At 40.8% G+C, this 26,224-nt stretch overlaps 3 protein-coding genes across 6 annotated transcripts in view; all 3 read right to left on the bottom strand.

Annotated features, from left to right (window-relative positions):
* The window catches only part of col12a1a (collagen, type XII, alpha 1a), a 56,156-nt gene extending 38,490 nt beyond the window's left edge, over window positions 1-17,666 (bottom strand). Inside the window, exons 1-16 of one of the 4 annotated variants that reach the window (XM_062469726.1) lie at window positions 17,504-17,666; window positions 16,472-16,577; window positions 13,031-13,147; window positions 12,730-12,873; window positions 12,236-12,292; window positions 11,331-11,594; window positions 10,818-10,982; window positions 10,448-10,621; window positions 9,824-10,114; window positions 9,063-9,665; window positions 7,946-8,224; window positions 7,392-7,664; window positions 6,935-7,207; window positions 2,752-3,021; window positions 582-848; window positions 175-367 (exon numbers count right to left, since the gene is read on the bottom strand). In XM_062469726.1, coding sequence (XP_062325710.1) covers window positions 175-367; window positions 582-848; window positions 2,752-3,021; window positions 6,935-7,207; window positions 7,392-7,664; window positions 7,946-8,224; window positions 9,063-9,665; window positions 9,824-10,114; window positions 10,448-10,621; window positions 10,818-10,982; window positions 11,331-11,594; window positions 12,236-12,292; window positions 12,730-12,873; window positions 13,031-13,147; window positions 16,472-16,541 — 3,440 coding nt within the window. In that variant the 5' untranslated portion in view covers window positions 16,542-16,577; window positions 17,504-17,666. Of the gene's footprint in view, window positions 1-174; window positions 368-581; window positions 849-2,751; window positions 3,022-6,934; window positions 7,208-7,391; window positions 7,665-7,945; window positions 8,225-9,062; window positions 9,666-9,823; window positions 10,115-10,447; window positions 10,622-10,817; window positions 10,983-11,330; window positions 11,595-12,235; window positions 12,293-12,729; window positions 12,874-13,030; window positions 13,148-16,471; window positions 16,590-17,503 lie in introns of those variants that run through there. The other 3 variants (XM_062469723.1, XM_062469725.1, XM_062469724.1) reach the window with 3 other exon arrangements.
* A 746-nt stretch (window positions 17,667-18,412) lies between these two features.
* Window positions 18,413-20,979, bottom strand: LOC134026805 (cytochrome c oxidase subunit 7A2, mitochondrial-like). Its single transcript, XM_062469772.1, has 4 exons — window positions 20,848-20,979; window positions 20,057-20,146; window positions 18,934-19,018; window positions 18,413-18,653 (listed from the first exon to the last, which is right to left on the bottom strand). The coding sequence occupies exons 1-4, from the start codon at window positions 20,863-20,865 to the stop codon at window positions 18,598-18,600; spliced, it is 249 nt and encodes an 82-aa protein (XP_062325756.1). The 5' UTR covers window positions 20,866-20,979; the 3' UTR covers window positions 18,413-18,597.
* A 256-nt stretch (window positions 20,980-21,235) lies between these two features.
* Window positions 21,236-25,090, bottom strand: LOC134026797 (cell cycle control protein 50A-like). The gene is made up of 7 exons (XM_062469763.1): window positions 24,590-25,090; window positions 24,268-24,387; window positions 23,611-23,718; window positions 23,391-23,478; window positions 22,981-23,124; window positions 22,667-22,876; window positions 21,236-22,403 (listed from the first exon to the last, which is right to left on the bottom strand). The coding sequence occupies exons 1-7, from the start codon at window positions 24,836-24,838 to the stop codon at window positions 22,219-22,221; spliced, it is 1,104 nt and encodes a 367-aa protein (XP_062325747.1). The 5' UTR covers window positions 24,839-25,090; the 3' UTR covers window positions 21,236-22,218.
* Between the last annotated feature and the right edge of the window lie 1,134 nt (window positions 25,091-26,224).

Genomic DNA, 26,224 nt, shown 5'->3' with positions numbered 1-26,224 from the left:
TTAGAAAGATTCAATCGATTAGACAGACAGACAGACACAGACAGACAAAAATGCTTCTTTACTGTCCACAAATGGAAGCAAATTTAGCTCATATCAGTACCATACTAACAGACAGACATTAATAAATAAAAATAGAGTTGGTCTTACTATGGAAAGAACCAGGGTAGTCCTTACCTTAATTCTTCAAGCACCACAGTGTTATCGTAAGGTCCAACCTGAAGTTCTCCTAGGTCTATGTCATCGCCTAGGGGGTGGAAGGTGACCTTGTAGCCCTTCACATCACCAGGAGCATGGTCCCATGTCACCCTGAAACTGGTTTTGGTCGGCTCTGAGGTCTGCAAGTTCCTAGGGGCTTTGTAAGGTGACACTGGAGAAGGAGAAAGTGGAAAATCCCATATAAATAGAGTAGCATAAAGTGGCAAACCTTCATATATTATTTGTTTAGTATCAGCTTTAGTCATTTTGATTACTCCCCAAAAATGACTTCTAATGACCCTTTACCCAGACACTAACTGACTAACCAGCCCACACAGTGTCCTGTCGAGCATGGATCAGTTGTGGTTAAGTATAGACCAACGTACGTGTGGTTCCTACTCCTTGCCTTGCTTTTCCTTCTCCCTTCCGGTAAACGGGCAGCACAGTGATGTCATAGGTGGTGAGAGGCTGCAGCCGCCTCAGCACGGTGACGGTGGTGTCACCGGGCACCTTGGTGGCCAGCTGGCGTCCAGCCCCCGTGGGCTTGTAGGTCACCCGATAGTTGACCACATTTCCCGGGGCCGCCTGCCACGCAACCTTCATACTCCTATCCGTCTCGTCGGACACCGTCAGGACTCTGGCGGAGGCTGAGACTGGGGAGGGAAAGAGAAAAAGGAAGAAACGTGTCAATGTTTTGGAAGTTCTCGAGCTTGATGGATAGGTACTGGGTTAGTTTTGGGTGGAGTTCAGTTTAAATTGGATCTGAATTTGCTGGCCATTATGCACCTAATTCTGGTCGTCCAATGTCAACAAAGACACACTAAAAGAGGTTTTCATTAAAGGTATGTGTAACACTTCAGATCAGAAACTCACCCTTGTCAGGTTTTCTATCATAACTCATACACTGAACAGACTCAACTATACAATCAGGTATGTCATGGAGATGTCGATACGAAACGTGTTACACTTTTAGTTGATTTTGAACCTTGCACCACATTCCTCTCTTTTCCACAGCGTCAGCCTGGTGTGCGCAGGAAGGACAAGTGTAAATTGTCAGAACTCCGCTAAACGAGCAGGGGGAAAAATATTCAGACAGCTCAACTTCAGAGGAAGGAGGGCTTTTTAATAGATGGAAAAAATTAGCGCGTCCAAAGTTTTTTGCAGTGTGTGGCTCGGCCCAAGCGGCCCAGTTTTCTAAGATTTGGGGAACTGCCAGCCGCAAGAAAGAACACCGGGCGTGGTGACCACCATGGGTACGAAAGCAAAGAGTCCTTAGGGGTTCTTCAAGGCAGGTCTTGGCTCAAACTGTCTTGATTGCCAAAATCAATAACCAAAAAAAGCCAAATAAATTGACACAGACACATTTTTCCATTTGCACTTGAGGTCTCACTAATTGGCTGACTACCTGCAGATTACCTACAGTTAAGGCCTACATTCTATGATCAGGCATCATTTTTTCCAAGCATCATTTGATCGGAGAGAAAATGTGAGGGCTTAGAGGGGAAATACAAGTCTATATCTTAGTCCTGCATCTCCTCTGGTAAACGGGTACGGGTGTGGTGTGTATTAGGTCATGTTTACAGTTCATTACACACACGTTTGTTCAGATGTGTTGTATCATACTGATTACAAAAACCTATGCTGTGGCCATATAATACAGAAACCCCTGGACACACACTCACAAGCACACACATACTGATTACAAAAGCATTGCTTTTTCAGATAGGGCCAGGTGAATGCCAGCAGCTGGGACTTTATCTCAGAGCTCAGAGAATGAGCCGTAACTGTCACCACAGATCACTTTTTCCATATCACGCCCAAAAGTGGAGCAGGAGTTTGAGGCCTTTAAAACGCTTGTTCCTTGCATAACTCCAAAACCTGCGTCACTCCTCACAGGGTCACCGATCGGCTTGAAGTCATTTCATGTTCCCTTTTAATGTGTCTGGGTACTATTTGTGGCTTTACAGAGATATAAAAATCTTTGCTTTGGGGTATTTGGGTGGATTAAAGCAATCCCTAAAATTATGTTTGATTACTGTATGAGTCCAATCAACATTAATGTAATCAGATAAATATAAAAATTGCAACCAATTTTTTCTAGTTTCTGTAGTCTCAGGTGGTCCCCCTGGGGTTAAATAAAGGCCTCAATGAGTTCATGGTGTCTTTTTATATGCTATCCTTGTTTTCCAGGTAAGGACATGTGAGGCAACAAAGGGACTATGAAACCATGAAACACATCTTTTCAAGTGGACAGAGATGGGGTCGGAGAGGGAAAGATGGAAGTAACCTGGAAGAGTGATATAGTAAGGAGAATGAGCAGAAGGACAGGGTGTGTGGAAATTGATAGCAGAAGAGAAAAGTGTAAAAGAGACAAAGTTATAGAGAGAGAGTATAGAAAAAGAGAGGGAGATAGAGGAAGAGAGAAGGAGGGAGGAAGAGAATATGAGAGACACAGAGAGAGACAGATAAAGAGAGAACGGCTGCAAGACAGAGAAAGATAGAGAGGGGACAAGGAGTAAAAGTATGGTGTAAGCATTAGGGACTAAAGTAACTTACCATCTGTGGTCTCCTCTCCCACCAAAGGCTCTCCCTCTCCCCTGCCGTAGCCTGCGAAGACGGAAACCTGGTAGCGTGTCTCCGGGGTAAGACCCTCCAGGACTGTGGCTGTTACGTCCCCGGCCACTGTCTTCTCCCCTGCCTCTTCAGTGAACAAGGACTTCCACCTCAGCTGGTACCGGCGGACGTTCCCTGGCGCTGCCGTCCAGGACACGCCGAAGCTGGTGTCAGTAACATCCTTGGTTGCCAAATTTTTGGGGGACCCCAGAACTGTGGAGTACGCAGAGTGCAAGAGTTAGATTTTGGAACCAAACCAATCATAAGTCTTGAAGACATTAACAGCTGTTCTCTTTGTTTCATTGAAAGGTATGGTCGTTTTCCTAGGTGGTGCATGCCTTAGTCGCATACAGAGTAAGGAAAAAGGAGGACAATTGTTACAACTGTGTGTATCCAAATAGGCGTGATGAAGTGGTGAGGTGAGAAACCAGGAAATATTATCTATCTGCCCGCATTCTATACAACCTTGAGGGGTTCTTTTGAAGAGGGTGATTTATTCTAGTCATAATCAAAGACCCCAAGCACAGCCCTGTGAATACAATCACAAGTCCCTGTGCCTCTCAGAGCTTCTTGTAGTTTCCATTTGAAAGAGAAGAAACTTCCTTTGTGGGAGTTTGTGAGCTACAATTGCAGATGTTACTCTTCTTCATTCTTTTTTTCTTTCTCTATCCCTACCTGTCTATTTCTCTCCCATGAGAAACCAAGCACTCTCTCTCTCTCTGTCTTGTCTCTTTCTCTCTTAAACTCCTAAGGGGCCATTGGGGGTGGAAAACAGCACACATGAAATTAACAGTGACGGTTTGTGACAACCAGCCAGTAGATCTTTAGTGGTCCAGTACACCCCCACTGAAATGTACTTTCTCAAACCTCTGTCAGGCCGTTCAAATGACCTCACACAACACAGGGGAGAGACCACCTCCTCACTCCCTCCCACACTCAATCTCTAGTCTAGATCTAAAATAGGACAAGACAGCTATGGGGGTACAATCATAGGCATAGCATGGTCTTAGATGGTAATAGAAGACTAATCTATTTTATTCAAAAAGCTTAAATATGCCACAAAACTAGAATTAAATGTCATAAAATCTCCTTATTATTCTAGCTCTAATTAAATTATTAGAGCTAGAATCCGACGCATTCAATAGAATTTCCCAACTTTTGCAATGGAGCTAAACCTACACATCCATGTTCCAGAATTTGGCGTCATGTATAAACCAGTTACATCTATATGTAACACAGTCCTGCAACTCAATGAAACTATTACCTCAAGCTATGGGTCATTATGTGTAAGAGAGAGCATTTCCAGGTATACAGAATAATAAATTCAACAAGGAGTCACTGGAGAACTCTACATTCCAGACGGTCAAGGATTGTGTGCTGAGCTCCTTTCACATGCCAAGTCCTCTGCATCCAAGGCGGCTAGCACAGGCAAAGACAACTGACTGATTGACAAACTGACTTTGTTGACTGTGTGCAAGGCATAAGGGAATCACATTATAATGACTTCTGCAGACAATGGTCAATGGACATTTCATAATGACTAGGAGCATCAAGGCCTGGTCAAAGAGTTCAAGCAGAGCAACACAAAGGAAACACATGGAGCACAGACACCATTTTGAGTGGACTTAGACTGAGCTCAGACTATAACTTCCCAACCCAACACCAGACAGGGCCAGACAGGGAACATCAGGTGTCGAAATAACACAGAATTTCACACATTTCCCAAATCCATTCAACTTAAAAGAAGATTTAAAACATTTAAAGACATGAACTGTCAGCGAAAACACGGCCAACTTTCCAACACCTAAAAGACATCATAAACTATGAAGAGATAAGATTTAGGTTCTGTTGAATGTGCATTGCTGTGCCAAGCAATTCAGCAAAAAGTAGTGGTCAACATCTACTGCCTATTTCCAGAACAATTCTTTCCATCTGATGGTCCAGAATGACCGTATCAATCCCACAATTCCTTACAATTGCCATTTCAGCACTGGCACTGCCGTTTACACTTCCCTTGCTAGACAGTTCCAAAGTCTGCTCTCCTAAACCTCTTGAGACAGAGTGGAGACACAGGGCTTACCTGCATGCCAAGTGTGGCCCACTTTACTCTTTTATCGTAAAGGACCTACCGTTTACCCTGGCAAGGCCAGTAAACCTGTCTTATCCCATCCCTGCCAGTCTGAAGCCCAGATTACAGATCCGGCATCCAAGATGAAAAGAAGGCAAAACCCAAACCGAACATGAATGAATATGTTTAGGTTGGTTACAGGTGTTAGTCTAAGCACTCTGTTAAGCACTCTGTGGCATTACTTGTAAAAAGGGCTATACAAATTGATTTTGATTGGAATCCACTTGTTATTGTACCACAGTCTGACTGCAGTGGCTGCAAGTACAGTAGGATGTGGATTTGAATTCCCAGTACGTTTCAACCTGTTAGTTAAACACAAATGCTACCAAAGCATTCAATTGTGGTATATTCAGACGAGTGTCCTCGTTTATTAAGTAATGTTTTTCTCTGCTCTCTCTTTCTCTCCTTGCTCCTCCCTAAATAAGGTGAACAGCCAGTTCTCTGAAGAAGGCAGCCAGCTTGCCGTCTTTTGAAGTTCCAAGGTAAGACCTTCCACATGTTGGAAAGAATCCCCCCGTTTAAATACGTATTCTCACCATATTGTTTTTTTTTTTCCTGTTCACATTCAGGACCCTTTTCTGATAGATATAGGGGAGTTCAATTTCAAATGAAAGAGTATACAAAGTTGGTTGGCAGACCATGTTAGTGGGGAATAAACGTGTTTAACTGTGTTTTTTCTGCTTTTTTTCAAATGGACTGTTTGGACTCACATCCAAACAGTCCAGTGAACAAAGAGGTTCGCTAACTGCCAGAGGCACCAGTCGCTGTTCTCACCAAAAACAATGAATACAGTGTTTAGCCCGCTTGACGTCATGCTATGCTAATGTAGATAGCCACACAAAGTGCTTTGTCATGAAGTACAGAGTGCAGAACAGTGGGAGCCAATGGCCTATTTGTAAATGCTCAGTCATCAATGCCAGGGTCCATGTGGAATAAGGCCTTGTTGTTGGGTCTCCCAGGGCCAGAGCCCCATACCTTCAACAAACAATTCAACCCTGACCAAAACCTTCTGCTGCCCTGCTCTGGGTGTGACCTCTGGGGAGGGGTCAAAACCAGATCGCCTGGAGCAGATGCAGAAGCAGATGTCCTCCATAGGGTTCCACTTTCCACTGGAAATGTGAGTTCTACCAATGGGTCAAACCTCTAACATTGTCCCCAAGAAAGTAATGAAGAACATATGAGAGGTAGGCATTTAATTTGATGTGGCATCTTGAATATATACAATCCTGTATCTAAACCTCATTTTCAACTTATTGGTTGAAAACCAGTCAGATAAGCTTGAGAACGTTACCTAACCCTTTCTTCTCTTTATGTAGCGTCACTGACACTAAACAATTTCCGATATTTCAACCGTCAAACCAATGGCTGTGAATCATTACAAAACTCCCCCACATGTCATATAAAACTATCTCAAATAAACCATGTGTCCCAGGCTAGGCAAGATGGAGTGTATGAAGCATAGGAGCAAGCCTGACATGTGGGCCAGTTCCATCCGTTCCATGAGATTTTCTAAGTTTATGAGTCTCCCCACCCATTTCCATCTCTCTCTGCTTCATGGGCGGTAGGTAGGTTAGCTCACCTAATCTGTGGTCTGTCTCTGAGCTGGTGTGTGTGTGAGGCATTACATATAGATCCACATTCCAGGGGTTTCCCACCAAAGACTTCTTACTGAGCCAATGTTACAAAATATGAAACTGTCCCGCATGAACCATAACATACAACAATCTAGAACTTTTATTGTGACATAGCAACCATAGTATCGTCTAATGTATGAAATCTCAGAAAAGTGTTTTCACCTAAACATTCCAGAAGTGGCTAATATGGCCGGTTTCCAACAGGAAGCTAAACACAATGCTGCTGTCAACACAGCAGTTAGCCTACCCCCCAAAAATGGCTTTAGGCCCTGTTTCTCACTCCCTTTCACATTAGCAATCAAACACACTATAACAACTACACAAACTTCAAAGCAGACATTACATAGAAGACTTTCTCCCCTACCTTCCAGAGTGGTTCCTGTTCCCAGCAGGGGTTCACCGACTCCTGAGGAATAACGGGCGCTGACAAACAGCTCGTATTCAGTAGCAGGCTGGAGGTTCTTGAGCATGGCGACAGTGGTATCTCCCTTCACGGATATCTCCTTCCTCTCTCCACCTTCAGACGGTTTAAAGGCAATTCGGTACTGGAGCACATTCCCAGGAGCGGCCCGCCAAGATACTCTCATGGTGGACACGGTCTCGTTGAAGACACGGAGATCCTTTGGAGAGCCGCGTACTGAGAAGAAAGAGAATAGCCATGGGTGAGATTATTCATTCGGGGTAAAATGATACTACATAATTCTATGTCTAAATTAAGAAATATTTTCTAAATGATACAAAACCAATAACCAAAATGTACTCTGAACCGTTTCCTGCATCACAGCACTCCACTACAGACTATAGACTGAACATTCACTGACCTTCCTTGGTGGTTCCCTCCACCTGCTTCTCATCCCCCAGGCTGGTGGAGTACTCTGCAGACACCATCACTCGGTAGGTGGTGACTGGGAACAGCTCCCGGAGAACGATGGTGGTCTCAGGACCAATGGTCTGGGCCTCCAGTCTCTCTCCTCCCGCAGCAGGAAGGTAGAACAGACGATAACGAATCACCGTCCCTGGTGCTGCATCCCACGACACACGGAAACTGTCCGTGGTTTCCCCGGAGACCCGTAGGTTTCGTACAGTTCCTCGTTCTGGAAAATAGAAATGTACCCTCAAGTGGCGGCCAGATAACTTTCTTTTTGAAGATACACTGTCGATGTTTAGTTGTGATATCTTGGTTGTTTTGATTGTTCAGTGTTGATTGTATTCATGTAATGTTGTATACATTGCTATATATTTGACTGACTATGGTAAATAAAAGAGTAGAATAGTAGTATTAGTATACCAGGAAGTCATGCTGAACAAAACAAAACAACTATCTATTCACCTCTTACACTCAGAAGCATATATATTTTTGCCATTCACCTCTTACCTTCTAGAGTAGTTTCTTCCCCTGTCAGGGGGAAGCTGTCTCCTTTGTCATACTGGGCAAACACGTTGACCTCATAGGTGGTGAGAGGGCTGAGATGCGGCAGGACAGTAGTTGTGGTTTCAACTGGAACCGCCAGTGAGACATATTCACCGGTCAAATCCTCTGCCTTGCGGAAACGTACCAGGTAGGACAAGACGTTGATGGCATCGGTCTCCCAGGTGGCACGGAAGCTTCTGGAGGTCACCTCAGAAAACTGGAGATTTCTGGGTGCAATCAAACCTGAGGATAGAGAAGAAATCATTACTAACATGACATGCAATAAGGTTTTCTGCTTACATGTATCAATCCGTCATCAGTAAAGCCTATTTAAAGCGACAAAGCCAAAAAACAACAAAAACAACGATTTCATTAATACGGCACAGAACATGATCTCATGCTACCGGTGGTGGTGAAAAGTAGCCATAAAACTGCTGTCACTCAGAGAATAGTGGCCTCTGAATGATTTGAAGACATGCTCAGTTTGCTCATTGTAAAACAATGAATGGTTCGCTTGGGTGTATTTAACCAACAGCCAATTAAAAGCAAGGCTAGAGTAAGAATAATTAAGAAATTCTGTAGACTAGGATCACACATAATTATTAGTATTTACATTTAGTCATTTAGCAGACACTCTTATCCAGAGCGACTTACAGTAAGTACAGGGACATTCCCCCGAGGCAGGTAGGGTGAAGTGCCTTGCCCAAGGACGTCATTTGGCACGGCCGGGAATATTCCCTAACCACTCAACCACTCAGCCACCTGACTCCCATACATAGTATCTTGTGAACTTGAGTCTCTTTCATTCCCAATGTTAGTTTATTCTATTTGAACAATATTATTCATAATATGGTAGTGAGTCTAATGTCTTATATGATGCAGTCCCTTCACAAAATGAATGTTTCTTGCTAAACTTGCTGTACAGTAGATATATGTAACCTGACCTCAGACTAGTCCAGGTGTTTTTTATATATCATGACAAAGGCCAAAGGTCTTTCTGGCCAATTCCCCAGTTCAGGAAAAACACTGGAGGCATAGCAAAAAAAAAATTATGAACAAGTTCTTTCAAAGTTATACTCACTCTTCTTCTTGATGTTGAGCAGCTCCTGCTCGATCCTCAGGCAGATGGACTGGGTGAGCTCCTTGGAGATACGTTGGAAGGCATCAAAGTCCTCCACGGTGTAAACATGAGTTGACGCTGGTGTGTTGGCGATGGCCTCCAGCTCCGACCTCACAGCATCTTTCACGCCCACAGCGAATATCTCCACATCAGCATTCCTCAGGTTGGTGGCAGAGTCTTTAAAGGAGTCCGAAGACTTCCCATCGGTGATGAGCACCGTGATTCTGGGTACATTATCGCGAGCGCCACGAGCAGAGAGGAAGATCTTATCCTTAACATATGCCATGGCCTTTCCAGTGTTGGTGGAGCCTCCACGGTAAGGGAATGTCCTGACTGCCTTGACCACTGCGTTGATGTCATGATGGGTGTTCAAGGCAAACTCAGTGTGGGGGTCTCTACTGTATTGGACCAAGCTGAGTTGGACGTTGTTGGGCCCAATGGTGAAGGAGTTGACCAGGACTTCGAGGAACGCCCGGACCTTGGCAAAGTTTTGTAATCCGATACTGTATGAGCCGTCGACCAATAAGACAACATCTGCTTGGACATCCACTCCCAAAGAGCATTCTGTGAAAAGAGAAATAATGATGTTCTTTTTCTTGTCTCTTTTCATATAAAATATTTTGGGGTTCCAATGATTCAATTTGATTGTTATTTAATTTTACTGGTTGGTCAGATGGATGGATAGATGTGGATGATAGAGAGGAAATATTCTATCGTCTCACCCAGTGACACCTTGACCGGTTGGGTCTTCTCCATTGCCATGACAGGATCACTGGGGGTTAGCCCCTTTAGAGCAAACAGAGTGATCTCATACTCTGTCTCTGGGGAGAGGTCTCGCACGTTCACTGAGGTCTGGGTGGGACCTGTGTACAACACTTGACGCTTCAGGCCTGCCATCATGGGCATGAGGGTCAGCTTGTAGCCTGTGACCTCACCCCGAGAAGCATCCCAGGTGACCCTCATTGACTTGGAGGACATCTCTGTCACTTGCAGATTGGAGGCTGGTTCCACCACTGAGGAAGACAGAACAAACACAAACTACAGTATTTTGTTTTTTTTGTTGTGTTGCTGTTAGTGGTGGAGCAGGAATAAGTGGTAGCATTATTTGATTTTCCAACTATTTTATGATGTAGTTTGGCTTTGGCCTGGTTATATCACACATACTGTATAGATAGCTATAGTCAAAACCATTATATTTACACTAACAGAGGAAGTGATAAACCTGCTTAGTTGCTTAATGACAAACTAGAATCTGTAGAATTATAACAGCCACGTTGTAATGAGCAACATTCTTTTAATTGTAATTGCCTAAAAACCTCATCAACATTGTCTGTGGAGCTTCTTACCTTCCTCTCCGCTCACCAGAGAGCTGAGCTGGTCGTCCACTCCGGAGCAGACCTCAGTGATAAGCTGCGACTGCACCTTCTGGATCATGTCGAAGTTGGGCACGTTGTACACATGTTTGTTGTGAGGGGGGGAGGCGATCTCCCTGAGTTCATCCTCATCCGCTCCTTTGATGCCTGGGAAGTGGCATAATATCAGATAATGTTACAGAAACAAAACACTAATGGAATCCCCTTCCAAAACAACTCAAGAAGGATATTTCACAATCCAATCTGGTTGTTAACAGGGGTTGAATATGTACAAAGAATAAACCTAAACTATGTATCACAGAATTATTGCATGGGAGGTGAAACACAAAACAATAAAACACACCTAGTACAAATATTTCCACTCCAATGTTCCGGAGTCTTTTAGCATACTCTTCAACTGGATCTTGGGATTTTCCATCTGTGATGATCATGGCTACCTTTGGAAAGCCTTTCCTGGCTCCCGCCGCCTCAGTAAAGATGTTTTTCACCAGGTAATCCATTGCATCCCCTGGAGACAGAGTGTAATGTTTATTGCCATTCTCCTACAACATCCCATCATATCCTACAGGATTTAACATGTATTGTCTCAGGGACTTGATCCAAACGTAAAAAAACAAGCGCTACTCAAATGTTAGAATCTCTTCCAATATTTCATGTGGAGATTTCGTGAAAAATGTTCCACAAACGTTTGCGCTTGTGATAATTCAGTTTACTATAGTAGGCTGAGCCCAGTGGTGAAATAAAAGCAGATCGAGCGATTGTGTAGGCCTAGAGTATCTATCAACTGCTATTAAATACAACATGTCAACATGTGTATGCATGTTTACCTATAATGTACAAGGGAGTGCATTCTTACCTGTCATGGTGTTGCCCCCTTTGTAAGGCAGGTTGTTAATGGCTCGGAGCAGCTCTCCTCGCTTTGTGAAGCGGTTGAGAGGAAACTCAGTGCGTGTGTCTGTGCTATACTGGACTACTCCCACCCTGGTCTTCTCTTCACCGATATCAAAGGCCCCCGCCATGGCACCGATGAAACTGCGGATGTGTTTGAAGTTCTCTCGGCCAACACTCCACGAGCCATCCACCAAGAAGACCAGGTCTGCTATTGCGCTGACGGAACACTCTGGAAGGAATGATGGGAAGAGAAAAAAAAAGAATGAGTGAGAGGTAGAGTCATTCAGAGTAATGGGAAATTAGAATACATGTTTCTCACGAAGATTTCACCTTCTATCTGTTTTAAATAATGTATCGTTGTCACTGCTCAGAGAGGACTGACGGACAGCCACAGAATGCTAGTGAAAACAGATTTCTGGTCATGATCTGTTATCCTTTCCACTTCTTTCAAAGTTCAAAGGAATGGACATGCACAGAGCTGGCATAACAGTGACGACATTGCTCTACATGGATTATAGGTGCCTACCTTCCTACCCACCCTCCACCACCCCCTCCCTCCAGTGACGCAAAACAGGGCCTTATGACTGTCTGAGTCTCGCTATAATTTTTTATGTGAAGACTGGTTTCAATTAGGGGACTAATGTGTCCATTCCCAAACACTGTCAGAACCATGTGTCTGTTCACACACTGACAGCTCAGCTGAAAGGAGAGGAAGGAGGGGAAATTGAGTTCTGTGCAAATTATTCCTAGGGAAAAAATATTATGATGGAAGTCTGTGGATGGAAAAGAATTGAAACCTCTAAACTGGAAAACTATGTGAAGGAGAGGCTGTGTAGCCATGTGGTTGACATTTATGGTAAACATACTTACTGATTGCGTCTGAGGTCTGTGGCCTCTTGGCTGTCCCACTGGTGTTACTGGACTGGACTGAAACATAAGTCAAACTTGGAGAGTTATCATTGCACCCTCTGTGTCTGTGTCTGTGTGTGTGTGTGCGTGTGTGTGTCTGTTCTTTTAATGGAGGAAAACTGCAAGGAAATCCACACATAATAAAACCTCACCAAAGGGATACAACCTTTGTACGTACAAACACATTTCAACTGGTACATTAGCTATAAACAGAGTGTGATTCAAGTTTTAATAAACAGTGATTTATCCCAACTGACTTTCATTTAATGTGGCTAGCTGGCGTTATAAACTCTCAACCAGTCTTTTAAATGTCCTATTTTTCTATTTTTGAAAGTGTTTTCACAACATAGGGAGTTGAGAGGGAAAAATCACTAAACAATTTGACCAAAATCTAAACACGATAACTTTGAGAAGCCAACTCATGAAACTATAAATATCCTAGCCTTGGTACTTACTAGTCAGCTGTCCAAAGATGGGTATACTCTCCTCCGTGCCATCGTAAGAGAGGATGGACACAGAGTAGTCCAGATCAGGAGTGAGGTCAGTGATCGAAGTCTTAGTGGCAGTGGAGGGGAGGCTTAACTCTTTAGCTGGTTCATCTAAGAGATGACAGAATATAATTTTAAGCAAAATAATAAATAAAATTGAAGTTGAATTTGAGAAAATGTACTTCGGTTGCAACAGTTGTATTATATGTGAGGCTATTTGGCAAACTTCGAAATCTAATTGGTTATTCATTGGAATTCAAACACTAACCTGTATCTGATATAACTTGTAATCTGTAGCCCTCTATTCTTGATGAGGGTTTTATCCATGACATTTGCACTGTGTTCTCATTTAGAATAGTAAATTTCAAGTCTGAGGGGGGCTCCACTGCAAACAATAAAGGAACTCATATTAACTCATGTAACACAAATGATAGGTAATAATATAAAATATTGATGAAATATTTTTTAAATACATTCATTGTGAAGCATTTATCCCAACAACAAACACTTCATGACTGAAGCTGAGGGGGTTTATTGTTGGGTGGATAAGAATAGCCCACATCCATGGTGAACAAACAGAACACAAAACAACATCGACAAAGTGTGTGAGAAGCCATTTTGGATAAAAATGGCATTTGTTTGAGTTGCGCAACCAAGGTGATCCTGGTCAGCAGACTCAAGCACTGGAAGTTGAAGATACACAACATAAACACAGACCAAATTCACAAACACACTCTCCAAACACTGAGTGAAACATCCAACACATGCTGAGTGCAATCATTACAATGCATGCCCCTACCAGCCCCAACTTTCACATAATAATTTCAGCAAATAGGTACTACAATTGTCATTCCCAAGTTATTGATTATACAATGGAATAAAGGTTGCCAGATAACGTTTAGGTAGCACTGACAGAATTGAACATCATATGATATATACACACAAAGTATATATACATATTTAAACAAAGAAATAAAGTTATGTTTTTTTCTCTTTTTTTTAGACTTTTTCACAAGTCATTGGCACATATCCATTGCAAACCTTTCAAAAAGACTACACAATTTGTCACAAGGGACTTTTGTGTACGTTCTTTTCATTGGTAGATAATGCACAAGATGGAGTGAAGGGGACAGGACACTGCTTAAACAACTAAATAAAGAGACAGTTGAGATACAGCGGAAAATATTGTACATATCCCGTAAAATAAACAAAAACAACGACGGATGCAGACTGGCAACGACACGCGTGTCCACATTGAGCTGGTTGTCACAGCGTCATGCATAACGTACATGATAAAGTTGTTTAGAATAACAACTTGATGGATTGGACGGAAGTTTCCATGTACAATTGGGACCACACAAAGATAAACATATTTTACAATGATATTCTTCCTCACTTGACTTGCATGCAACCTACACCTGATTGACCTTTGACCTAAAGAAAAGGGGGTTAATGTTCTGCTGTTGGCCACACGTAATGTTAAGTACTACTGTGTGTTATTAAAGACAAAGAGATACATATAAAGACAAAGTGTACTGCCTGTTTTGGGATACAATGCAGGAGTTAATTAGACACTCCATAACTTTCCTCTGAAAGCTTCTTATTAAAAAGTTAATTTCAATCTATATATTGTCAAATATAATATAAGAGTGTTATCAATAGTTTTAAATACAATAATTTCCACTAAATCTGTGACTATCTTGTGTGTTGTTGTGTATTCCAATGTATGCTAATGAGACACATTTCTTCTAATGAACTCAGTGGAGTTAAATTATAATTACATAATAAATCCAATAGCCTAGCTATGCATCATGGGCACCAGTCCATAATGATTATGATAATGATGATGATGATGATGATGGAATGCAAATGGTCATGCATAAGTCTGGAATTGTTCAAGACCACGTCAGCAGATTTTGTGTCTTGCCATTTAAAAGTGCATGCAAGTTGTTAAAGAGAAGTAGGCAGTGGGATGCAAGAATATCATTCTAAAATACACACTCAGGAAGGCACAGCTCAGGACACACTGAATGCACAGGCAGACAACAAATATGACCTGAGCCCCCCAAAATGGATAGAGCTTGGATTGGAGGATCACCAACCTGGCACATCAACTTAGGGGCCTGGATAGCACCCCCCCCCCTTCAAGTGTCCCACGAGAGCTTGTCCAATGAGAATCGACAAATGTACTTTCAGCTGGGGTTGGGGTAGGAGGAGGCAGATGGGGAGAGGCATGGCGAGGAAGGTAGGTACGCAACGGGAATACACGGGAATAAGGAGTATTGTCTTTGACAGCTTGATCAATCTGTTTGAATTTTGTTTTTTACTTCCACAATAAGTCAAGAGGTCGCAAGATTTGGTGTTCGGATCATTAAATAGCCTATGCGTGTTTGTCCAATTATTGAAATATGCGAAAGTATGTTTACAGTTATGATATTGATCACGGGTGGAGATCCTTTCGGTCAGGTGGATGTCTGTCACATCAACCTATTCAGAATTCACCTCAGTCTTTCCCAACTGCCAGACCATGGCTAGTGTCAGTAACTTCAGTTTGCAGTCTGTCAGGAATTCCTCCTGGCCTGCACTAACTGCCAAGGTTAGGGTGAGTGCCAGGATCAGGGCCAGGCAAGGAGAGAGCTGTGAGTCTCACAAAGAGGCATAGCAGATGCCAAAGTAATTCTGCAACATGTGCTGACATTAAACATTACTACATATTAATTTTCCACATGGATTGCAACTCAGCATTTTTGAGAATGCCCGCAAAGACGCTTAAAAAGATCCTTTGTCTTTGCACTGTCTGCGGATTAATTTGCCATTCTCGTATTTCATCTTTCCATTCCATTAGTGAAGATATATGGGAGTAGTTGTTGGACTCCCCCCGAATTGCTTTCAGGGGAAAGAATCAGAACTTTCCATTCCACACTTCCATTTTGTGTTTTTCTCTTTTTTTTTCTTTGGGGGGGGGGGGGGAATGTTTGCATATAAAATAAAATGTGAATACAATAATTTCTATAAATACTGTTGGCTGTGATGTAAAGAATCTATAGTTACATTTCTATAGTATGGAGAGATACTATATGATGGCTGCTCTTCCATGTAATGTAAGTTCTGTTTCCGTTTGCTGCTGAACTACTCTGTGTTCTGCCAGCTGTAGTCACCAGAAGGATGACACTGTGTGCTTTGTAGCCCTATTTGGACATGCAGCAGCTATGTATTTATCCTACTATTCATCATGGTCATGGCACAGTTAGTCATGGTTTCTCAGGAGCACAACTGTTGTGGTGATGTGGCTGTGGGGAAAATCCAATTATTATCATAAAAAATGCACTTCTGATTTGAATATTGCTGCATATTACTCAAATGATTAGTACAGAAATATACAACTTTAAATAAATCATACCAAAATATGTTTGGGTATATTGTTGACTTTGACTATACAGTCCATGGATGCTAAACATAAGGAAGTTAATTTGCAGTTGTAAGACCAATCTTAACAAGTAAAATACACACATTGCTGGGTACAACTTTATTAATGCAAAATAAAACATTCAACAAGGCATTGGTAGAATAGTGTCATGACTCTCATTCAATCCTTAAATCCTGTGACTAATTAGACCCACATAGCAAGTGAGAGAAGGAGAGAGACATAGAGAGATAGAGAGAAGAAAGGGGGGGGGGGGGGTGAGTGAAACGTGTGGTGCACATTTACCTTGAGCTTCAACAGAAGAGATTATTACTGCAAAGAAGGCAGCCGTGGCCAATGATAACCTCATCTTCATTCTTAGCCTTGACAGGTCAGCAACGCATGAATGAATCTGATGAGAAAGCTGCTTTCAGTTATTACTTTTACATTATAGGCTAAATCAGTAAGTGTGTCAGTGAGTAGGTGGGCAACTGGCCATTTCAAGTCAGGAGTCTACAAAAGCATTCATTTTACGTGCTTAACCCAATTGAGTAATTTCAGCACGTTTTTCTAGCGTCTACAGCAAGGTGGTCTAAACGGATAGGGCGCGTTTGACTTTAATGTAGGAAGATCTTATCCAAATATTAAATGAACATTTGCTTCCATTGCTATAGGTATAGCTATCTGAGCCCCATCCAGTGAAATGTTGAATATTTGTAAATAATCTCAAGGTAATAACTCGTCTGGTGTGTAGTGCGCCCCGCCTGGTGCACAAAAGTGCATATTGCAGTCTAGGGCCCCCCTAATTTAGCAATTCTAGACCCCCATAAGTGGGGAACCCATGAGGCATGATCAGCAATAACACAACACATTAATTAATCAATTATCAATAAATTAACACAAAATAGTCCATAAAAATATTTAAGAAAATAAAACTACTTCCTGAAAATATAGGCCTACAAATCGGGAAGCGCAACATTAGGCTATTTTAAATAACGTTTAAACATTAAATGCCCAACTAAAGAGCTACAGAACCACTGAACGAAATTCAAAATCAGCTACCCATTTCCATAACAAAAATGCGAATTTAGCCTATACTGGTTTATAACTGAATTAAAAATAATAAATTAAAACAAACTTTCTATCTGATACATACACACTGAAAATCAATCTATTCACGTTCTTAAACGCGTATTATGATGAAAGTCAGTGCCCAATTTATGGAATGGCCGAGTAGCATATCAATCCCTGCGAAATAAATAGTATAGCCTAGCTTATCAATATAAACTTTTCATTCATTGAAAACGAAAAAGAAATGTATTAAATGTCGTTACTCACCTGTTCCCAACTCAGAATAAATCAGTAAATAACGAACACAACCTCCTCGAAGACTCCCCCTCTGGAAAATGAAATAAAACTTTCAGGAGCTCAGAGTGGACCCTCTCTCCTTTCCTCTCAAGACTACTGGAAGATCCAAGAGCAGATGTCCTAGAAGGAAAGCCTTTTTCCAAGTGGGAAGAATCTTTCCACAATCTGCTACTTAATAGGGGGCTGTCCCCAGCTCCCATTTTATCACCGTTTTACGAAACTCTACTGGTCAGGAACCCTGCCATAGTTTGAGGTATGAAACATACCCCAAGTGGGAATCCTGGAAAGTTTTTTCTGCATTCATTTGGTACAGTGATTACACGTGCCTAAAATGACAGTAACGAAGGACACGAATAAGGAAAACCACCGTCTCCATACACAATTCAAACTATCTAACATGCAGCTAGGCTAACGTAATGTGCATGGCCTCATATGCGTGTTAAATTACTTTTTAAAAACGCGCTTCTGAATTGAACAAGACCACACGAAGCGAATAACGAGAAATTTCTCATTAAACCAGAAAACACTATGAACACGTAAAATCACTGAGCCTGAGTTTAGCAAACATCTCCTATGCAAGATGTTAATAGCCTGCTACACTGTAATAATACACAATATTCCTTCTCGTGTTTGAGGAACAGAACAACATTTGACAATCATTTCTCTATGATCTGAAAAATCAAAGAGTTTCGTATGTTTGGGTTAGATTTGAAAAAGCCATCTAAAACCTCTCTGTCCATCAATTTACTAAAACAAATCTGAAGCTATTCTTAGGTCAATTATGCCCTCTAGCGACTACTGAGGGTAAACAGAAATCCAAAACTGTACATGATCATACACTTAATAATACATTAATATCATGAAGACAATGAACGTGTGTAGATTGTAAACCAGAGTATCATTTTATTATAATTATATGTTTCTCATTAATTGTACAATCAATAAATATTGATCCCAGGCATGACATATATTGGCATTATTGACAGGACAAAGAATCTCCCAGATATATAGATCTGCACAACAGAGAAGACATTATTTTAAATTGAGGAAGGTCAACCTTCCATTTATGGCTTCTTGGGCATTGCTGCTCCAAACAGTTCGTACACGACAAATGCACTTCCTGTTAAGAAAAAATTAAACTTTTTTAAATATGACATGCAAATGAACATTTGAAAATTAACTACAAATCAAGATTTTCTCCAGTTGGTGTGACTTGATATGTGCGCTAAATATTACTATCTGTAATTTAAAAGGGTCAGGGATTGGGTAAACATCACATCTTTATTTCAATGGCAAAAAAAAAAAAAAGACATTTAAAGCCTTTGCATACAACTGCATTAAAGTTGCATTCGAATTGCATTAACATTTGTGGAGCTATCTCCAAACATGCTTACACTTACCAAAGACTGTGAGAGCCATCGTTGCTCTGTAGAGAACAGCGTCTTTGACTCCTCCCTTCAAATGGACGGGCATGCCATTGTCCTCCTGTGACCAAAAATGAAGCAAATAAGTTCACGAAAATGTAGGAAGGCAACAGGCCTCCTTATGTAGTGGCACCAGCCTTTGGATAACAAAACATTTTCAAGGCAGCGTCAAGGAAAAGCAGCCGTGCCCTAAAGTAAGCTACTGGCTCTTTCAGTAATAATATACCACCCAAATATCCAATAACAATTTATCAGTACTGTCCCTCTGCAGAGCCCCATGGATGCAATGTAGTCCTATGTGAACAGCTTTAATTCTATACAGTTCTACAGCTCTGTATTGAACTTAATCATGTATTTGTCATTCATATTCTTAATTGGTTGAAGTGATGCTGGCTGAGGTATCTTCGAAGTTTGAAGCAATTATCAACAACACTGAGACAACAACCATTACCGTAAAAGATGAGTGTTGTTATAACTAATCATAATTCAATTTTCTAAAGTTTATTAGCAACATAATAGCAACTGTTATCCCCTTTAAAACTGTAGGATTTGAAAGCAGGACATGAATAACCTTTGGTTGGTATGATCTAGGTATTACGCAGTAATTGGCAAAGCTTAGAATATCAGTTGTCGGATTTGGCAATGGCTGTCTTTGCATTATCACACCGCAGGAATGCAAAATGTGTGTTAGTCCGGTACAAACTATCAAGAGACCATGTGAGCAAAACATCATACATACTTATCCTTCAGGCTACAATGTGGAAAAATAAGATTCTGTCTCCAGAACCTGGGAATAAATGCAGACTTGAACCATTAACAGTAACCTTAGCATTATTGTCAGCCAAATAATATTTGTTTCTCTTTAGGTATACTTACTTATTCGTTATGAGTAATTACACATTATGCCTAATTAACATATTTTAAGGAAGAAAAAAAAAAAGAATTCAGGAGAATGCGGCCACTGCAAACTAAATGTTTGGTACATTTGTCTTTCCATTATGCTTAAAATAATAGGCGAGTATGAGGAGGGGGTAAAGTGCGGTAGAGTGGTGTTCCATGTCGTTTGGGTTTTGTTATCTGCTGATGCAGGTCAGCTTACCTGGAACAACTTCTGCTTTTCCTTGATCTTGTTGTCCACTTGCTTACGAGCACTGGTGGTGAGTGTCCGATTCGACAAATGCCGAAGTCCCTGAGAAAACAGGTGATATAAAATAGGTGGTGCTAATATAAGCATCTAGATTCATCATGGATCAATTTGATCAAGGATCCAATCCGTGTTCCCTATGCGTATGCTAGACTACATCAGGGAGTCAGGCGGCTGAGTGGCTAGGGAAACAGGCTAGTAATCTGAAGGTTGCCAGTACATCAAGTGAGTTAACTACACGGTGAGGACATTATAAATAGCCCAGTCACGAGAGCGTACGTGCAAAGGACAACGGTTCACCGATCCATGAGTGCTCCATAAATTATGTTATCTCATAAAAATGTTGAGAAAAAAGAGAAAAAAATAAATACACAAGTCACATACAACAATCAAGTACCCAACTGTCAAAGCAAATGCATGAATAATCTCAAACAATCGTATTTTTGCTAGACTACTGTCATAAATAGTTGCAACCTAGCCTAGCTAGTTGAAGTCTCTGACGACAGGTAACGTTTACAATACACAACAAAAAAGATACTTGCAACACGATGATTGTAACAGCCTACTGGTGTTGTTAGTGACAGTACTGTAGAAAGAGCTAGCTGACTAGCTACTAGTATTTTTACGCTCGTAAGACAAGATAACGTAAATGGCTGAAGATGACTAAAACAAATTACGCAAAAGCCATTGGAAAGCTAGCCAAAAACATTGCAAATGATATGACATAAATTGAAAACGTATGTTACCATAAGTTGCCTGAACATTTTGGCAAATTTCTGAGGTTAGCGCACAAGGACACTGACAAGCTTACTTCCGCAAGAATCCCACAATGCATTAGGTGAACATTACATATTTCCGGTTACAAAACCTTAATACCATAGAGATATATAAATATCTATGCTTAATACTCCTTACGTTTTCAGAACAAATCGTGATACACTATTTGACTGTTTTGTATATTATAAAAAAATGTACTTTGCCAAGAATATCATTTATATGTATCATACAAGCGGATTATATTAATTTGTGCAATGACTTCCGTAAAGCCTGTCAGGTACAGAAAATGTTTTGATTCGATCCGATCATGAGGTCAAAATAAAATAATTTGTTGTGATAAGATGATTTCAAGCAACAAAGATTTCAACCTTTTATTCATATTTAAAAGATAATCTAAAAATAATCAAATAACCAAATACTTTGAGGGCGGAATGAGATATGAAAACAAACGCCAAAACAAATGCACTTTGTCAAGTGATATTTGTTCGTGCCATTTGTTCAAAATGCTTGAAAAATGTATAGACGGAAAAAGAGAGAGCAGATTTACTGTACATATGAGTGAAGTTCCATAGAATTATATTTGATACATAACCAGTTATGTTCACAGAATATTTGCCAGGAGTTTACATCAATCCCAAACTGTAAAAAGGATAATGAACTGATTTGAAAGAAATTATGAAGATTTCAAAAGTGTTGCTGAAGGGCACTAACATGTTTCTAATGTATATTTTTGGTATTATCTTCATCATAGTTTTCTACAATAACTTTCAAGGTACAAATGCTTCCCAAAAATCATTACTCCCCATGGCAACACACATCTTCAAGAGCAATGTGGCCATAAACATTTTCCCATTCAATATTTCAGCCTATTAAAAATAGCCAGAGGTATGTCTGTGAGATACATTAGTACATTCAACAGCAGGGCACGGTAAAATACATATAATGCATGTGGCTCACTTTAAGAAGTATACACATCTTTCCATGTCAAGCCATTCACAACCAGCATTTGTCAAATAATATTTATGTTCTACTTTAAAAACAACATTTGGATAAATAGAATGAAAAACAGTACATTATTGAGGACCAAACTACAGATGTTTTCAGCATTTAAAACAACATTTTCCAAGCTTTAAAGGACTTCTTCTGCATTACCCCCTCAACTAAACACCCAGTTTGTCTCTTTCATAGATACCAACTGCTGCTATCTGGTGGAAGAGGTGGACCCTCACGCAAACTTCACACTAAACACATAACAGACATTAACAAAGACCAGTCCATCTAGACTCGTCTGCAGTGCAGTGAGACATGCAGCTGGAGGAGCTCCATAAAAGGGGACGTTTTCAGTCTGGGCTGTTGTTGCGGTTGCCATATTTGTGGTGGATGATGAGCAGGACCACTCCCAGGAAGAAGCAGACAGAGCCCACGGTGATGTAAGCGATACCCAGGAAGGGGTTCTTGCCTCCCATCCAGGATATGGTGCTCAGGATCATGCGCTTCCTGCCCTCAAAGCTACGGACGGGGTAATCTGAGAAAGTGGTTAAAGGAAAATATGGTAACATCTGGCTCATTTCAAAGACCATCTGTAAACTGAGTGCTCTTCGGATGCGTCTAACATATGGAAACTAGATTGTCCAAAATCATTTTGGCTCAAGTGTTTATGCATCCTATTGCTGTAGGTTCACATCAATATTAACAGTCATAAAATACAGTTTCTGCTGATTTGCAGCCAAAGTGCATTTCTGAAATAGTCAGAAGTGACCGTGACCGGGATGTCTGTGGAAAGGATACTGTAGGTGACCTCCATGATATATTCACCACGAGGCAGAGTAGGCGTAATGTTGTTCTTCTTCTGAATGATGCGGTACAGCTTGCGGAAGGTTGGTAGGGCCGCAGTGCGCATCCACACAATGAAGTCCTCATTGATGAAGCCGTTGTTTTCAGAGTCTTCTGGATCCAGCTCATACACTGGCTTCCTCCAGTTCACAGGTTTGTTTGTGCCTGTGGAAATAAAAGGTCAATCGTAGTCAAGTCACAGTGGTGTGGTTATTCTAAAGGAGTGATTTGCGTTTGTATTTAAATGTTGATAGTATGCAAATAAAGACCTTGGAAAACGGCTGTGAGGTTGTCGTTTACGCCTGGGTTTCTGAACTTCACATGCTTATCAGTCCACCAAGCGATACCCTTCTTTACCAGGGGAATAGGTGTTTTGGTGCCGTTTGGATCAATGTAGAACAAGTCAAGTGTGTCTGGTAATGGAATAAATCACAACTTTAAATCAATATCTCAGGGGAATAAAACAAATATGCTAGGTTGTAAAGTTAAATAACAGTGTGCCTTCAGTGAAAATTTGTCAACCATATAATCACGTTGGCAGACCACATCATAACCTAAGTAGGTTGTGTACTATAAATGTCAACCATGCTGTGGTTGAAACAAAGTACATGTAGGAATGTGTCTGGTGTCCACACACCACATTGTTTTGTTTCCTAAAATAATAATACATTACTCTTACCATTAAAGAGGCTGTTGGCTATAGCACCACAGGGGGCAATAGGTTTGCTATCACTGGTGCGGTATGGCTCACATTCCTTGCTGGGATCCTAAGAAGTGAGAAGCAATACCAGTAAAACATCAGAAAAATAAATGTGGCAATTTAATCAATCATTAGAATAAACAGTGCATTTTGTATCCATGCATAGCACAAGGAGGGGGTGGACTAGCATATAATGTACCTGCAAAGATTTCTTGTTTCCGTTCAACTGGCTGTCATCCCTGGATTTGACATAACGTCTATGATTCTGGTAGAAGTTCGACAACCCATAATACATGAATACATTGCTCTGGAAGGGCAGAAAAACAGAGTTGGTTGTTTATTCAGAGTGAGTATCACTTTCATGAAGAAATAACACAATGAAACCATGCAAGTCAGTCCAAGAGATATTTTCATACACATCCTACACACAAATGACAGGCAACATACAAGGAGTGCATTTCGTTTTGGGGGGAATCAGTAACAATATTCAAGAAGAGGATTTTAAACGAATTATAAATAACCTAAATAAATTACGAAGGCTGATCGAACAAAACAGATTTGTTCAATGCCAAGGGGTAAGTGGTTCTATTTACGCAACACTGAAAAGGGAAGTGCACAGTGTCGATCGGTGCTGAGAAGTGACTGCACATAAGACATCACTGAGCCACTTAACTGTTTCCTGGTGTTTACATTGATGTATAATTTACAGCTATTTTATCATGCATACAGTATGCCTTAAAATGTCTAAAGTGGGCTATTTATATCTACATCTACGGTAGACAATGTTAAATCTCCTGTTGTTGACTTTTAAAAACCAGTTACAAGCTACTAGGAAGGCTATTCATGCTTTTCATACCTCAAATGGTTGATCTAGGTTGAAGTAGACACTACACGTGCATGGTTTTGTGTTATTCCAGCTGAAACTCTGGGAGCAGTTGTAGCAGGGACTTGACATATCAAGACCTGTGTAATCGATCTGAAAGAGAGATGGAAAGCTATTGGCGCACACCATTAAAGTACTAACTACTAGCTTGCCTTTTAGCTATCACGGAAGTATGGATTTACAAATAAATTATGCTATTTAAGAGTGCTAAACAAACATTAATACGACTTAAAAGTCCTAGCAAAAACGAACAGTTATAAAGTGTGGATGAATTTAACGAGTGTTAGCCATTTACCTCGAACTCTTTTATGTTGTTCGAAGTGACGAAAAGGCCAATGCCGATAGGGATGAAGATAAGTCCAATAACGAAAAAAGCTGGGAGGACGGTCCCCGCTGTCAGAATGGGCTGCCAAGCTGGCAATCTCTGTTGTTTGAATGCAGTGTTATCTGGCTTTTTGCTTTTGACAGTTCCTGCGACTCCGTGTCCAGGAGCACCCGAATGGTGTCCATCCTCTTCCTTCGCGTTGTAGCTTGACGCCATCATGGCTGCTCGCCGAGCAAAATACTGTAATCCACCTAATTGACAGCGGGTTGTCCTAACCTAATATACGACTGAAAACAACCACTGACGCGTTTACACTAACGTTGTATTACTTAAGCAAGGACATTTGTACGCATCTAACACTAAATACACAATGTTGAATGATAATGGAGTAGATTTTTACCCATAGGGATTCAGAACCCAGCATTGACGAATTTGCGATTGACAAAATGAATACAGGAAGCTCAAGCTCCGTAGCAAAATAACGTACCCGTGATGTCATTACGCTTGTTGAGTACGCCCATTTCACGCATATAAAGCTTTTCTCATGATCAGTGCGAGATGTTCATAAAATAGGCTTACATTTTATGTATGCAGGTGAAAATGTGTAGATAATAAGTGTACTCATTTAGCAGACGCTTCTATCCAAAGCGAGATACAGGGGGTTTTAATCTACACCCTCCCAGAAATGTAGCCTATCATGCTTTTTTACATTGTCTTATGTTAACATTTCCAGATGAGACATTCTTAGCATACGGTCTGCTTTAAAATTGTGAATTGCCAAAGAGAGAGAGGCCACCTAAACTAAAATGATAAACTACTGTTCTGTGTGGAGAATTAATCCAAAATAACAAAGGACATGTGGCGATTTGCAGAGTAATATCACTTACAGTTTAGTGTACTTCTGTCTTTTCGCTTGACACTGGCCTATTGTATTCAAATGTTTCTCATCTGCTCACAGGAAACAATTTTTCATTCAGAAGGGGCATGTGAAGTGATTGTAGACACATGCTTGTTAACTGAGTAATTACAATTGCTGATATGGCAAGGCATTTGAACACACCACAATCGCCAGATCATCGTGAGAATTTCCCTCCCCTTGACGTCACCGAGGTGAAGTTAGTTTCATATTCGAAATTCGACATTCGTCTCACCTTCGGAAGACATTAGGCTACTTTGCAGGGTCGCTTTAGGGACCGGGTGAAAACTACCCATACAATTTTGAAAAATAAAAAAAATTAAACGTCAAACGAACACCAGAGTATTCTAACAATGTCTGGTATACTTCCACAGCCTTTACTTTTTCAATAAAGTTTCAAACAAAATGATAGAAAATTGCTAATCTGTGAAAATAGCAAGAAATCCTTGCTGATCTTAATAACTTTTTCAAAATTGTGTAAAAATTCTCAAATATACACCAGAATATTCTAATAAAGTCTGGCCTACTTCCACACTCTTTACATTTTCAATTAAGTTTCAAACAGAATTGCTAATCTCTGAAAATAGCACTAAATACTCGTTAATCTTAATAACATATACACCAGATTATTCTAATAATGTCTGGCCTACTTCCACACCCTTTACTTTTTCAATTATCTTTTTTAAAAT

The sequence above is a fragment of the Osmerus eperlanus genome, chromosome 9 (assembly GCF_963692335.1).
Source record: "Osmerus eperlanus chromosome 9, fOsmEpe2.1, whole genome shotgun sequence".
NCBI classification, from domain to species: Eukaryota; Metazoa; Chordata; class Actinopteri; order Osmeriformes; family Osmeridae; genus Osmerus; species Osmerus eperlanus.
Note: the sequence above shows the minus strand (reverse complement) of the source record. Positions and strands in the feature narration are given on the sequence as shown.